Genomic DNA, 17,235 nt, shown 5'->3' on the forward strand with positions numbered 1-17,235 from the left:
TCAAGGGGTATTTTGACATCTCAAACATAAATCAAGAAATCATAAATAAATTAATAATATTTTTTTTTTACTTTAAAAATATTAAAAAGTGTGCTTGTCACAATATTGAAAATAATTTTTAGTACAAACAATGTATATAATGTCTAAATACTAGCAATATTTTGCTAATTAGATGAAATACATGTAATAGTGGCATTGCCCCTGGACATTTTAATTTGATTAGTTGCTGTTTGTTTTCACAGCTGTTTAATTTTTATTTCTATAATCCTTTTGTGTATACTAATTAGACAAAATAATTGTGTGCAGTGATTTTAAATTCTAAATGAAGTATCTAGGAAAGATTTTTCAAAGTGACACATTTTTTTGTTTTTGTTTTACAAGGTGATTAATTACCTATCAATCTATTTAGTTAAAAGATCTTTCTTAAAAACTGAATAACACAAATATTTGATCCTCACTTTTTTTTTAATTATAAGACTATTCAAAATAATTCTGTCATGTATGTAGGTCAAATAAATAATATAAAAACTTCAGAATGAATTACAGACTTCATATATTAAAAAAGTATGTGATATCAATATTTGAAAAATAAATATAATTTTACAATTTATATTATTAAACACAAATCCTTATCTTTAACACCAATAAAGTACATGTAATTGAAATGTAATTCAAAAGTAATTGAGCATTACACACATCTTGTCACACAAAACAACGAATACATTACTGTAGGCTATTGTGTAGACTTCTTCGCACCGAACAAAATAGAACATCATATAAAATATGGAAATGGACATCTAGGAAGAAAAAGGGCTGGGCTTTTGAAGTTGACAAAATTGTAAATAGTTTAAACATTAGAGATATTGTGTATGACTTGTCTTATTCCATAAAAACTGTTATGAAAACTGTTATTGAAAAATTGGTAGAACTCGACAATACAGAGTGGCACAGAGAACTTTTCAATGATAGGCGCAATATACAAAATGGTAATAAATTACGCACATATAAACTGAACCGTATGTTTGCCTAAATATGGCCAGGCCGGAAAGACGAACTATGGCTCTGTTTCGGTCCGGTGCACTACCCCTTGCCTACGAGATCGGCAGGTACTCCAGGCCGCCTATTCCGATAGAAGAAAGACTCTGTGTGTTTTGTAACCTTGGTTATGTAGAAAATGAAAAACACTTCCTTCTTGAATGTGAACTTTATAGTGACTTACGGTATAATTTATTTTCCGAATGCTCCAAATATATTGATCACTTTAGCAATCTTGATATGGACGATAAATTTATACAAATCATGAACTGTTCAAGTATCCAACAATATTTGTGTAAAATGTTACATAAGTTTTTTATTCGAAGAAAATTATTTTCATAACAAATTTATTTTAATCAGAATTTACAACTGTTCTTTAACGTAAATATTTTTACCAGTAGAAAATTTTAATACAGGCAATAATTTTTAAGCTTTATATTACATTGTTTACGTCAATTTTAATCATAGTCAAGAAATTATTATATATTCAGATTTTTAATTTGTTTTTAAAAACTTTGATATAAGAAAATTTTACAAGTCTAAGAACTACGATATAGGAAAATTTTATAAGTATAAGAAATAATTTTAATGAGTAATGTTTAGTTGTTTTAACTATTGATCAGTAATTGTATAAAGTTTTATAATGTTAGTGTCTCATAAGTCAGTATTTATGGCTGGATATTGATTGTTTTATGTGTAAATATTATAATTGTTGTATATGTTTTACGGCAATCAATATGTGACACTTTAATAAACAAATTTATATATTACATGCTTTTTTCAATGTAATTAATTAAATTACCATTACATGTAATTAAAAAAATGCTCAATTACACATTACATTCAATTACATGGAAAATTGTAATGCATTACACTTAATTACCATTACATTTTCAATTACCCCATCCCTGGTAATAACCGGGTTGAGGTCATATAAACAGTTTGTATAGATAGTGTACACTTGATCAGTTTGCCTGTTCGCAGTTTTTGTCTCAGTGTCTATTGTACTTTTCTTGATGTCCCTACTGTAAGCAGTTTCTAGGCGTGTTGTGTGATGATTTCGGAATCGAGTGATCTGTGCTTAAGATTGGTTTATCATTTAGGTTGATGGAAGTTATTAGGGAAAACGGTACTATTTATTCTGCCATAGACGACAATACTAACATTTTCTAAATTTACCAGTTTTTATAATAAAAACCTGGATAAAATAGTTATGTGTGGTGTTAGTACTTTATTACTCTTTTTTTTTAAATTGAAGCCAAATAGTATCATGACCAATTTCCAACGGAGCTTGTTTAAGTTATCCATGCCCATCGTCATTTTACACCAAATTTATGAAATTTTGGAAGCCTTTTCGAATAATTCTCTAGAAAATATTTAAAAATTTATATTGTAAATTTACACACTGCATAGATAAATAAGAAAAATATATTGTACCCTTACATCCAATCACAGCCCTCCTAAGTTGACTTCCTTCACCTGTCTTGGGTACACAAAAGGCCAATCTAATGCTGGGAAAATCATGTAATAGTACCGATTTCCCTATTCTGTTGCGTATCCTCTCAAATAAACTGTCTTTTATCGTACCATATGCCTTTCAAAGGTTTACAAAGAATACTAGCTTATATTTACAACTCCGAGTCCTATATGATATTGCTTATTCCGTCGGGTCAATATAATGCTTTTCCACTTACTGACCATTACTTATTTTATATGAATACAAATTAAATCAATTCAATCCAAATTATTTTATTGGTGTAAATTCTAATACAGGATTGATACCAGCTCACATTTACAGAAATAAACTAAGACAAATATGATACAGAGACATAATTTCTGAATGATATGAGACACATATTCTATATTTTCATTGCGTAGAGGTATTATTCATACTATTTTTCAACTTACTAAAATAAGCTTTAATACTACAACAGTTTTAACAACATTATGTTTGCTTTAAACGAATTTTCGTATCATACATACATGTATATCGCTTATTCAAGCTACACATACAATACACAAGTACTTTTTCAAAATAAAACTAAATCCATCTTGTTCAGTGATGTTGACAACAGAAAACTATATACAACACTTAAATTAAAAAAGAGTATTCATGTATTTCTTTTAAATTTTGTTCAATTCCATCCTTGCAAAGTGGAAAAATTCTATGTTCTAAAGGCATTCTATCATGATTATATCTACTAACTTCTAATAGAAATTTATTACTACTATTTTTTTACCATTTTAGAAATATCACAATTACCATGGCAAGCTTTAATAGAGTCACAAAAAGAGCTTGTTTCCTGGATTTGATTAATTATAAAATGTTTATAGCTTTTTGTTACTTGTAAGCCTACAACCATGATAATTCACAGATCTATTAATAAAAAATACAAATATTTCACAACATAGTACTTACTAACATTTAAAAAAAAGCACTTATAAGAATAAAGAGTATATAGAATATATAATATTTAAATTATCGGTACTCTAGTGTCAACATCACACTAGCAAATTCAGAAAAAAGGGGATCCGCATTCCCCAAGCGCCTGTGATTATAGCTGATGTAAAGATCGCAAATCTATTTTATAAAAATGCAAATATTTCACCTTACATTTCCAAGAAAGACATTTACATCAAATATTTCACCTTACATTTCCAAGAGAGACATTAACATAAAATCTTTCAAAAAAGAATAAAGAGTATATAGAATATATAATATTCAAATAATCATCAATCGATCTAGCAAATTCAGAAAAAAGGGGTCTTTTCAAGGCGCCTGTGATTATATGATTATAGCAATTAGCAATTGGATAGATGTAGGCCTCTTCGTCGCAGATCTATTTTATAAATATACAAATATTTCACAACATATTAATAACTAACATTTCGAAAAGAAACATTTAAATAAAATATTCAAAATAAGAATAGAGAGTAAAAAGAATATATAATATTCAAATTAACGGAATTCGATTGTCAACATTTCACAAGCAAAATCAGAAAAGGGGGGTCCATTCCCACTGAGGACTGTGATAATAGTTGATGAATAGACGAAGGCCTCTACCACGAATAGCTGATATATTAATTGAAAAAACATACATTTCACAACGATATTAACTTTCATTTTATAACGGAACATTTACATAAAATCTTCCAAATACGAATGGAGAATATACAGAATATATATAATACCCGATTGAGAATGTTGAGTATATTTATACTTGATTGTCAAACTGACACTGGAATTACAAATTACAATTACAATACGGCAATGTTTACTTGATTGTCTACATTACACTGGAATTACAAAATAAAATAACAATACGGCATAGTTCACTTGATTGTTATCATGACACTGGAATAACAAAATCAAATTACAATATTTCATAGTATAGTTGCAGAGAAGGATCCAGCCATTTTAAAAGGAGGTTCCAACTCAAGATTAGGGGGTATCCGACCACATGTCCCCATTCCAAAGCACTGATCGTCAAAAAGGGGGGTTCTAACCCCTGGATCCCGTTGATCCTTCACTGACTTGATTGTCAACATGACACTGGAATTACAATACTACATGTATATCAAATCATCCCAATAAAACGGCTTTTGTTGACCGGTCAATGTGAAGTTCCATGTCAATGTTCTTCCGGCTACAAAACATAGCGGCAGCGCGTTGTTTTAGTCTATAACATTCTTTCCTAAACCTAGAATCTCCCATGTAATACACAATAACGTTCACAACATTATTTATAAAGTACGATCTAAATAAAAGTGGAAATAATCCAAGAACTATAGGACTAGGTGGCAGTACATTGCCTCGCTTTATGGTCCTAACAGCATTCAGAGACAAGTGCGGTATATAACTCACAATATATGCAATAGTTAAACACAAGAATATTTTTGTTACGGTATGTTTTCTTCGTTTCAATCCATTCTCTAACTTCATCAGGCGATTCATCCTGAAGTGATCACGTAACTCCCATATGATTCTTCCATACAAGAAAATCAAGACACAGAAAACTATCGCAAAAGTGACAAGTAAGACAGTAGCTTGGACAAATGGGTACTTTGTCGGTCTGTAATCATCATCGGTTGTACATCCATATCCTGTTATATTTCCGGGAAAATGTTCAATCGATTGTCCTTGGATGAAAGCTGTAGGCCATGAAAGAAGAACAGATAGTGAAATTGCCATTACACACATTATCTTTGCTGTTTTCAGAGACATGTCTTCACTAAAAGGAAAACAGATTTTCCTGTACCTCCCTATTGCCATTACAGTCAACACAAAAGCTGATCCTAGCTTAGAGACGTCTCCTATAAACCTTGAAAACTTACAAAAGCCTTCACTATAGAACATGTGAGGATAGACGTTATCTACGATTTCGGACGGCATCGAAATAAAGCAAGCAGTTAAATCTAAAACCGCTAAACATAAAACATAACATCTCAAGTTAGAAGGATTATACTTAAAACCATAGATAAAAAGAACTAAGCTGTTGCCGATACCTCCAAACGCAAGAAGAAAAGTTAAGTAAATAATAGTCGGTAGTCTCTGCTCCGCCTCGGCATCATTTAAGTCTTGCAATGAATAATAGACAATTTCTTCTGAATAATTCGTGGATATCATTTTCCCAACTACTGTGTCGATACCGGTCTGGCAAATTTATAAGTGTATATCAGTTTGTACTTTAGGTTCACTGAACCAGTAACCTCAAGGCCGGAATCCTCAGTTTTGACAAGCACTTCATAGTACACATGGAAATTGTTATTAAATGCGTATAAATCCTGTTTACTATATTTGAAAGTTAACCAAACGATCGGCAAATAAACACAAGAAATAATTAATTCCTTTAGCGTGTAACCATTTCTTCTGCTCTTTGTTTGATCCAGCGAACGATCACTGGTTTAACATGAAATCGATATGCTAAGAAATCCTTGAACTCTGTGTAACACTTTAACTTTATCATGTGTCACCTTGCACAGATGCGTATGTGTTTAACGGGTATAACTCTGAAGACGGTTGATAAATCGAGTACAAGGTCAAGATCTTTATTATAAATATATGTGTTGAAATAGCTTTTATTAATGTTTTAATGTTGGTGTTTAATTGTCCGTGAGCAAACATTAAACCATACATTGGCAGTCTTTTATCTATATAACTTTTACCCGCAGGCTATTTCCATCGTTTTTAATTATATAGGCATAATAATGTCCTCATATCACAGAAACTTATTAAAAAATGTAACGTTCGTGTTCCATCAGCTTCCAGTAGTTTACTTGATTGGAAAAGGTCTGCTACCATTATAGAGGGTCAGGATGGGGTCTGTATATTCTTTTTTTTATGTCATTTTTTTATATACTTTTCCAAGTTAGTCTCTATTCTTTAAATTTTAGCAGGTGGTTATTCTCTATTCTTTATATTTATTTTTGTCCATTATTTTCTTGTCTATAAATCCCCGTCCGTACCCTCATTATAGGCGATTTTGAATAAAAGAGAACAAAGATATTGCGAGAACATGTACCCCCTCTTTTGAATCTCTGTACCAAGTTAGGTCTATGACTTGGTTTTCAGTTGTTCCCTTGAATGGTAGTTTGATTTTGACTGAACATATGATTCAGTATTTTTGTTACACTTTTGTTAAATAAACAATTTAGTGCAAAACGTTAATTGATTAATTGTTGGTTGCTTAACGTCCAGTGGCAAGTATTTCATGCATGTTTAGTGCAAAACAAAGATATATTGTATTTATCCTCAAAATATCCATTATAGAATAGAAGAAGAAGAAGAATTTTATTAATCTAATCAAGAACCCATAAAGGGCATCATTTTACAACACAATATGATTGGAAAAAGCAATATTACAAACAGTACTCAACGACAGGTCAATATACGGTCGGTCTTTAACGATTTAAAGCATATATGCAAATCTTTTATCCTTTCAACTTGGGTGGTTTTAACAATCGTATAATACTATTTATTTGTTTCTGTAATGCATAAATAACTCAGTATTGCAATGAATCAAACGAGGCACCCCTCTCGTTCAACTAATTCATAAATGTGTGTGATATCTCGTATATAATAAATAGTTTCGAGCCTTCGCAGCTTCTTGCCATTTCGTCTAAGATTAAAGTATATATATCTAATCTGAATAATGTTGTGATCAATAAAAGGCACGTAAAAATGGTATAATAAAAATTAGTACATGAAAACTGAGACTATAACATTTATGTATTGCTCCTAGCTAGATGAAAAGCATTTTTAAAGTATTAGAGAGAGAGAAAAAAACTCGTATACACTGAGGGAGATGTTCAAGCAAAATACAAACAAGAAATGTCTAAAATCGTCAATTCAGGACAGAAACTTTATGGTCTTCAATACTGTTGATCATATTTAGCGATTTACAGTTTCTGTCTACCAAATAAAGTTTTCAAAATGCAATGCGTCTAAAAATCATAATCAATAAATTCCTGAAGTAACTATACTTCATATATATATGTGTCTGCAGATCTTGTATTGTTGATCACTTCTGCTTTAAGCAGTTCGTAACTTTATAAGAGTTTTAAGAGAATGGGAAGAACAGGTAGAAGATGGATTTTTGACATTCTAAGCATTTTTATCTCTGTAAATATTTATCTATGATCGTTTTCAATATAACAGAAAAGTACTTCTACTTTTTACGTTTATGTGATAATTTTAGCTATGGCGGCAATATTGATTCGTGTATTAATTATTCGTGTATATATATATATTGTTATTTAAAATTAATTTCACAAGAATGCATAAAACTAAGATTGATTCCCAATGGTTTCAGAAAAGATTAAAAACAAAGCTAGAGTCAACAGAACGATGGACATCAAACTGCTAAGTTGGGCCATATGAGCTAAAAACTGCGGAAACTTAAATAAGTGCCGATGTCCATTAGAGGAACTACTTCGACAAAAATCGCAAAACGATAAAAAATTCAAAATTAATTACAAATAATATCTAATCCATAGATTAAAGCATCACAGGCTCAGCAACTATAAAGGCTATGACGCTCACCCGCAATAAGCGGTAAAGGGAGATAACTAAAAAATTCAGTCATACTGACATACTGGCAGATCTTACTCAACCTGTTGGTCACTTTTCCTTTAAGCAATCTTAGTTTTTGTTAGGGTAAATGGATGCCCCACTCAGCAAGTTATCATATTCTATGATCTGTTGACCGTGAAATTGGGTTCAGAACTTTAGGCACGTGCCTACACATAATTTTTACAATTTTTTTTTTCCAAAAAAAATAATAAACAACGGTACGTTATCTGTTTTCAAATATGGCATTAAAATTAGAAAGATCATATACTAGGGAAATAGGGAACAGGTGTACTAATTTTCAAGTTGATTGGACTTCAACTTCATCAAAAACTACCTTGACCAAAAACTTAAACCTGAAGCGGGAACAGACGGACGGACGCACAGACCGAACACATAATGCCCCTAGGTGGGACTTACAAATGCAAACATCGTTATTAAAGGGGGAAAAATACCCCAATGGTGATTGTGGCCAACTTTTTAAATTTTGGCCAGTAGTTTCAGATGAGATGATGTTTCAAGTTAAACAATAGGCTAGGCTAGCAAACGTTCACACTTGACCTTCGTGCAAGACGGTGAGCTAAAACGTACTGAATACTAAAATGGGATGACAAGCGGAAAGCACACCCAAATTCCTAATGTACACATATATACACCAATTGTAATCCAATCTAAAGCTGAAGCATCCAATAAACATGCAATCAATTAGCCCCAGACAACGCCAGGGGAATCCTAAAAGTCTTACTACACAACAATTAAATTTCATTTTTTCTTAGATATTTATTAGATTAGTTACATATTTTTAGATACATATGTGCATCATGCCATGCATATATGATTGAATGCAGTTTACCTTGTGTCCAGTGGCAAATGTTTCAAGTTAATTCAGAATATACTTAGATCTTAGTAGTAGGAATAGTTCTAATACTCGGACAGAGAGATACACAGAGGTAAATGTTGGGCAATAATGACTCACTGGATAGGGATAGCATTATCTAACCTCGCAATGCTACATCCACGGACCCTTTATCAGCAAAATATCGATTTATATTTTGCTATTTTGTTGGAGCTTGTAAAAAAGCACTTCCGATGCTATCTTGCTAGAGCCGTATAAATGTATAAATATTAAATAAACATTATTTGTATCAAAATAGCCACCACCATTATCTAATCATTAAACTTATCTTTTTTTTTCATACAGTAATTTTGTTGCTATTTTGTTTAATTTGTAGATCTAAATTTCAAGATGGATAAATCATTGTATGCTAATCAAATTTGGTTTTTGTTTTCATGATTGATATACATGTTCTAAAATATGAAAATACTCGTTCTGAACTGTCGATTTTTTAAAATCTCCGTTATATTTGCAGGGGTTGGGACCAAATATATGCAGGGACTCGGTTAGCATTGGGAGTGTTATCAAAGTTCCTGTTTGGCCAATTATATGATCGTAAAATAAAATTACATAATTATAGAATGGGGCAATATTTTTGTAGATTATAAAAAATAGAACTTATAACTGTGAATGTTTGGCTGGTGTTATTTTAATAAGTTGTCTAGGAGTTATAATTGTGCATACAAATTGTGATAGTTTGTTAAAAACATAAATGTATAGGGGTATATTTTACATATATTGTTAACAAGAGAGAGGTGAAAGATCAAACTGGATACGACCGTAGATGTCCAACCCTAGAAAGTTGGGGCCAAAATGAACACAATATTCATGCTTGATACAGGTCTGAATTTGGATTGTAATTAAATTTTTGACACATAATAGGCTTCTGAAACCAATTAACTGTAGTCAAAGAACTTCAAATTTGTTATGTTTTTAATTTATATTCAATTTTTTGTTTTTGTGCAATACATGATGCTGTTGCGAATTGCCCCCCCCCCCCCCCCAAAAAAAAAAATAAATATTTGAAGAAATTTTTTTAAATTCTGAGAAATAAGAAAAATTGTCCTCCCCCTTTTCCATTATTCCAAATTTTTTTTCCCTCAAGCTATGGTCAGTATTTCAATTAAAATTTCTAATGGAGTTTGCAATCATAATTACCTATTTCAATACATCATAAAAGTTTTAAGATATAGAATGACATACAAAGTGATGGCTAAAATTAATATTAATTAATAGTAATTGCTAAAAATAAATTGACAGCTAATCAACTCTAAACAATCATCATTACTTAATACATAATTTAATAGCAGAGTAAGGGAGGTAATCATACATTGTTCTTTAAATTGATTTGGATAACCTCCCTTACACTGCTTTTAAATTGTCTCCCTTGTCCTTTAACCAGAAAACCCCTTGTTTTCCCCCTTTTTGGTCCCTAATTCCTTTATGGTTTGAGCCATAACTCCAAAGTTAATCCTAACCATCCCTTTGTAGTATGGAGTCTTGTGGTATAATTTCAGAGAGATTCATGCACTTTAACACAAGTTATTGTCTGGAAACTACAAAAATGCTTATTTGGGCCCCTTATTCCTAAACAGTTGGGACCATAACCCCCAAAATCAATCCCAACCTTCCTTTACTGGTTATAAACCTTGTGTTAAAATTCTATTGATTTCTATTTACTTATAATAAAGTTATTATCTGGAAACCATCTGTCTTCGGACCACGCTGACAAAGACAATGTGATACCAATATACGACCAAATTTTTTTAATTTTTGCGTACTTATAATAACTGCATGAAAGTTAATGCAATGTATATTTCATTTCAATTCAATGGAATGGTTGTCAGATTAAACATCATTACTGTATGTGACAATAGGACTTTTTGAAGGAAAATCACACTCTTGTTGTTAAAATGATGAATGACACTTTATTATTATACATATATAATGAATGAATGTATCACATTTTAATGACTGAGTTTGAAAATCATATCACATAATTCTTTGACTCATTAATTAATTCTGATTTGGATCAAATTTTAACCACAGCTTCTCAAATTCTGATATAAATGGCAAAACAATATTCTCATTGTTAGTGATGAGTATGTTTTCCTGGTTTCCTGTTATGGCATTCTGTGTCCAGTTGAAGGAACCATTTATGAGGTGCTCTTGGTCAATTATAGCAAACTTGTGATGCATAAAAAAAGAGGAGTTGTCTATCCTGACTGGAATACCTGAAAAAAGACATATGATCAAAATAAAAAATACTTTATGTTTGATCTTTGTAAATGCATGTGAGTGATTAATGATGATAGAGTATCCAGTAAGTGCTGTTTAAAAACTACCAGTCTGTTTGTCTACATTTTGTAAATGTAGAGCCAGTGAAACTAAGCAATGGTACAATTCTAAAATAGTCATTTTGCTTATTTCATGAACTGTAGCTATATACCACATTGGCCACTGAATAAAATTAAAACTGGCAAAATTTGGACTATGAAAAACAAGAGGCTCTTAAGAGCCTGTGTCGCTCACCTTGGTCTATGTGCATGTTAAAACCAGGTGCTCCGCAGGGCACAGATTTATACAACCACAGAAGTCAAACCCTGAACAGTTGGGGCAAGTATGGACACAACATTCAAGCTTGATACAGCTCTGAATTTGGATTGCTATCAAATTTTTGACATAATATGAGTTTCTGACACAAAACAAGTGTCAAGATCTTACAAATCTATTGTGCAATGTTGTGCAATTAAAGATTTCTTCTTTTAATTTTTCAAAAAATTGGAATTTGAGAAACTTGGAAAAAAAATAATTGAAAACTACTACCCCCCCCCCCCCCCCCCCCCCTTTTCCCAATTAGTCTAAAACCTGACATTTTTTAATACATAATATACTAGTACTGTAAGGGATGTAAATTCGTACATACCCAACATTGTATGTTTTAGAATTACCTCCCTTACACTGCTTTTAAATTGTCTTAATTATCCATTGACCAGAAATACCTAGTTTTCCCCTTTTTGTCCCTAATTGCGAAACATTTTGAGCCATAACCCCCCAATGTCAATACTAACCATCCCTTTATGGTATGGAAACTTGTGGTTTAATTTCAGAGAGATTCATACTCTTAACCATAAGTTATTGTTTGAAAACTACAAAAGGATTATTTTGGGCCCCCTTTATAGGCCCCTAATTCCTAAACTATTGGAACCATAACCCCCAAAATCAATCCCAACCTTCCTTTAGTGGTATTGAACCTTCTAGTAAAATTAATAGAGATCCATATGCTTAAACAAAAGTTATTGTTTGTAAACTTGAAAAATGCTTCTTTTTAGCCCCTTTTTGGCCCTTAATTCCTAGACTGTTTGCCCAATAACCCCCAAAAATATATCCCAACCTTCTTCTTATGGTATTAAACATTGCAGTACAATTTCAGAACAATTGGAATACTAATACACAACTTTTTTGTCCTGAAACAAGATAAATGCTGTTTTTTGCCCCTTTGGGCCCCTAATTCCTAAACCTTTGGGACCATAACCCCCAAAATCAATCCCAAGCTTCCTTTTATGGTTATAAACATTGTGATTGATTTCTTTTTACTTATTCAAAAGTTATTATCCGGAAACAATCTGTCTGCGGACGATGCTGACGACGACGTGATACAAATATACGACCAATTTTTTTTTTAATTTTTGCGGTTGTATAAAAAAGACGCAGATGGATTCATGACAAGTTGTGTTTTGGTGATGGTGATGTGTTTGTAGATCTTACTTTACTCATTATTCTTGCTACTTACAATTTTCTCTATCTGTAATTAACTTGGCCCTTTAGTTACAGAGGAAAATATTTTGTAAAACTTACCAAAATGTACCTAAGTAATGAAAATGGTTAAAAATTGACTATAAAGGGCAATAACTCCTTACAGGGTCATTTTGATCATGTTGACTTATTTGTAGAACTTACTTTGATGAACATTATTGCTGTTTACAGATTATCTCTATTAGTCTAGTCAATCTAGCATAAATTTTACCCTAACCTGAAAGTAATTGCAACAGAAGATTTTTAAGTTTTAATCTTTAGCATTATAACCCAAATTTACACAGAAAAAGTCCCATAAAATCTTATTTGAGGAAGACTGAAAAAATAACCATTCAAAATTCCTATTGAGATTTACATTGAAAAGGGAGATAACTCTTGCAAACTAGAGGCTCTTAAGAGCCTGTTTTGCTCACCTTGGTCTATGTGCATATTACACAAAGGACACAGATGGATTCATGACAAAATTGTGTTTTGGTGATGGTGATGTGTTTGTAGATCTTACTTTACTGAACATTCTTGCTTCTTACAATTATCTCAATTTATAATGAACTTGGCCCATTAGTAACAGAGGAAAATATTTTGTTAAAATTTACAAAAATTTACAAAATTTACAAAATTATTAAAATTGACTATAAAGGGCAATAACTTCTTAAGGGGGTCAACTGACCTTTTTGGTCATGTTGACTTTTTGTGCATCTTACTTTGCTGAACATTATTGCTGTTAACAGTTTATCTCTATCTATAATAATATTCAAGATAATAACCAAAAACAGCAAAATTTCCTTAACAATTACCAATTCAGGGGCAGCAACCCAACAACCGGTTGTCGGATTCATCTGAAAATTTCAGGACGGGTAGATCTTGACTTGATAAACAATTTAACCCTGTTAGATTTGCTCTAAATGCTTTGATTTCAGAGTTATAAGCCAAAATATACATTTTACCCCTATGTTCTATTTTTAGCCATGGCGGCTATCTTGGTTGGTTTGACGGGTCACAGGACACATTTTTAAAACTAGATACCCCAATGATGATTGTGGTCAAGTATGGTTAAATTTGGCCCAGAAGTTTCAGAGAAGATTTTTGTAAAAGTTAACTACGACGGATGACGGACGACGACGGAAGCTAAGTGATGAGAAAAGCTCACTTGGCCCTTTGGGCCAGGGGAGCTAAAAAAGTTCATTGACGATTTTATTTTTACCACTAACCTAATACGCTTTGGTAGAAGCAATCCTGTTTAGTTTTTAAATATTTTTCTTTAAAAATTAATTATTATTATTGATATAATGTAATAATGGAATGTAATATACATGATATAGATATATTTTCAGATGAGAATCACATTAAAAAGGCATTACAAACAATTGAAACTAGAGGCTCTTAAGAGCCTGTGTCGCTCACCTGTTACTGTATTTACTGATGTCGGCCATCTTGGTTGGTAGGTGGGGTCATTAGACACTTTTTTAAAATAGATACTCTAGTAATGATTTTGGCCAAGTTTGGTTAAATTTGGCCCATAGTTTTAGAAAAGAAGATTTTTGTACAAGTTACAAAAATGACGAAAAGTTGTTCAATATTGACTATAAAGTACAATAACTCCTTAAGGGGTTCTCTTACAATTTTGGTCATGTTGACTTATTTGTAGATCTTACTTTGCTGAACATTATTGCTGTTTACAGTTTATCTCTATCTATAATATTATTCAAGATAATAACCAAAAACTGCAAAATTTCCTTAAAATTACCAATTTTAGGGCAGCAACCAAAAAATGGGTTGTAGGATTCAACTGAAAATTTGTGAGGGGATAGATCTTATTCTGATGGACATTTAAATCTTGAAAGATTTGCCCTAAATTTCTTAGTTTCAAAGATATAAAGCAAAAACTGCATTTTACCACTATGTTCTAATTTTAGCCATGTCGGCCATTTTGTTTGGTAGGTGGGGTCATCAGACACATTTTTTAAACTACATACCACAATTATGATTGTGGCCAAGTTAGTTTAAATTTGGCCCAGTAGTTTCAGAGAAGAATATTTTTGTACAAGTTACAAAAAATGATGAAAAAGTTGTTAAAATTGACTATAAAGGCAATAATTCCTTAAGGGGTTGACTGACAATTTTGGTCATGTTGACTTATTTGTAGGTCTTATTTTGCTGAACGTTATTGCTGTTTACAATTTATCTTTATCTATAATAGTATTCGAAGATAATAACCAAAAACTGCAAAATTTCCTTAAAATTACCAATTCAGGGGCAGCAACCCAACAACAGGTTGTCCGATTTGTCTGAAAATTTCAGGGCAGATAGAATTTGACCTGATCAACAATTTTACCCCCTGTCAGATTTGCTCTAAATGCTTTGGTTTTAAAGATATAAGCCAAAATATACATTTTACCCCTGTGTTTTATTTTTAGCCATGGTGGCCATCTTGGTTTAATGGCCAGGTCATCGGACATATTTTTTAAACTAGATACCCCAAGGATGATTGTGGCCAAGTTTAGTTAAATTTGGCCAAGTAGTTTCAGAGGAGAAGATTTTTGTAAAAGTTTACGGACGCAGGACGACGGACGCCAAGTGATGAGAAAAGCTCACTTGACCTTTAAATTTCAGGTCAGGTGAGCTAAAAAAACAGAAACAATATAAGAACATTTTAAGTTCTTAGGATTAATGAATATTGATCATAAATAAAAAAAAGAGTATCCATTCATATATTTATATATAACACATTAATTCAAATAAATTTTTACATCATACAATTACATAACACTTAATTTTCATTTAACCTCTATACACATATGTGAAGACCCCAAATATTTCAGGTGCAACAGTAGAAGATGCAAACAATAAATCCAGCGTTCTGTATTCTGACTGGATACATAATTATCAAATGCATCTATGATGAGTTTATTTAGACATATGGAATTTTATTTCTATTCAAATTCAGTATAATTTTATTCTTTTAATGTGCATTTATATTTAATTTCTATTTTTGTCAACTAATACATTAAATACAAATTCTAACATGACGTCCTTCAAACGCTTTGAGTACACACCTGTGGTAAAATATGAATATATTGCCAGTGCTGTTCCGATTGTACTCCCACGTCATACGCTTTTTTATGAATGAGATACCCGACGTCATAGAACAATGACGTTAGAATGTAAGCATTTTACGGGAAAATACACGCTTGTGAATCCGAAAATCATCACAAGGAAACATACACAAATGATGCTAAAATGTGGCAAAAGCCCTTTATTGTACATCATATAAGACATATAAATAAATTATCATTCAAATTCATCCAAAACTGTCTAAATACATTATTTTAAATAGTTTAAGCATGTCACTAATGCAGTTTGCTCCGTTCTTTTACGCTAGTTTATTAGTGCGTTTATTTATGGGAACGGCAAATATTTGCCTACACCTAGAGCGCTTCGATCCAAAAGAATTGCCGTATGTGTCCTATCAGAATCGAAATAATTCATGGGGGCTTGAATATATCTAGATTTTACCACGGGTTGTCCCTTTATGCCGATATTTTACCCCTCGCTATCGCTCAGGGGTAAAATATTTGTCATAAAGGGCCAACCCGTGGTAAAATCACGATATATTCAAGCCCCCATGAATTATTTCTTAATTAAAACATATTATTTGCCATTATCTTCACTGAATTCACAAAATCAGGAAATAACCGGTAACTTTCTGTATCTTTCACCTTGCATTCCCAATCAAATGACAGTTCATTATAAAATCCGTTGCGGGAACGTGTAGCCTATGAAGGCAAATTTGGCTATGCGTACCTGCATGCGGGTAGGCACAGACACTGCCTATAAATTACCTGTGGTTGTATCTGCATGGTCTGAAAACTATTACTACAAGAGGGTGTTTAATAACAGACTACAGTTAATCATTCAACGCAACATATTCATCAATAAAAGTATTGTGTTAAACATAATGTATTACCTGCTTTTCTCAACTTCCAAATCTGTGATCCAGGCACATCTACTTGTTCATTATCTGTAACGACTCGGACCACAACACCTTTTTTATGTGACTTGATTAGTAACTCAGCAAGATCACTGCATGTTATCACAAAAACACATATTTCAATCGATGTCCTAGCAGACATTAAATACGTAAAAAGTTTGCTTAATGAATTTTCTTCATGGGAGAAACGACAGTTTGGATTTTTACAACCATAATCATCAGTAAAGTATGCTTTACATGCAACTGTTTCATCAGGGAAAAATAAAACTTCTGTCTTTGGAAACTTTCTTCTGTTTATCTTGTTTCTTTTGTTAACTCTTTTATAAATTTGGTAAACGATTTCTGATGCTATGCCAAATGACAAAATCAAAACACCAGATCTCAAAATGAAAGTAGACATTTCCCGCGGTTTTTCGATTTACTCTAACTTAT

General features: G+C 31.9%; 2 protein-coding genes across 2 annotated transcripts; both read right to left on the minus strand.

The window, feature by feature from the left end:
* Positions 1 to 3,029: 3,029 nt before the first annotated feature.
* LOC139487650 (neuropeptide FF receptor 2-like) lies at positions 3,030 to 6,042 on the minus strand. The gene is made up of 2 exons (XM_071272599.1): positions 3,685 to 6,042; positions 3,030 to 3,644 (listed from the first exon to the last, which is right to left on the minus strand). The coding sequence occupies exon 1, from the start codon at positions 5,660 to 5,662 to the stop codon at positions 4,619 to 4,621; it is 1,044 nt and encodes a 347-aa protein (XP_071128700.1). The 5' UTR covers positions 5,663 to 6,042; the 3' UTR covers positions 3,030 to 3,644; positions 3,685 to 4,618.
* Positions 6,043 to 10,901: 4,859 nt separating this feature from the next.
* Positions 10,902 to 17,233, minus strand: LOC139487651 (uncharacterized). The gene is made up of 2 exons (XM_071272600.1): positions 16,780 to 17,233; positions 10,902 to 11,233 (listed from the first exon to the last, which is right to left on the minus strand). The coding sequence occupies exons 1-2, from the start codon at positions 17,201 to 17,203 to the stop codon at positions 11,016 to 11,018; spliced, it is 642 nt and encodes a 213-aa protein (XP_071128701.1). The 5' UTR covers positions 17,204 to 17,233; the 3' UTR covers positions 10,902 to 11,015.
* Positions 17,234 to 17,235: the final 2 nt, after the last annotated feature.

Source organism: Mytilus edulis, chromosome 9 (assembly GCF_963676685.1).
Source record: "Mytilus edulis chromosome 9, xbMytEdul2.2, whole genome shotgun sequence".
Taxonomy (NCBI): domain Eukaryota; kingdom Metazoa; phylum Mollusca; class Bivalvia; order Mytilida; family Mytilidae; genus Mytilus; species Mytilus edulis.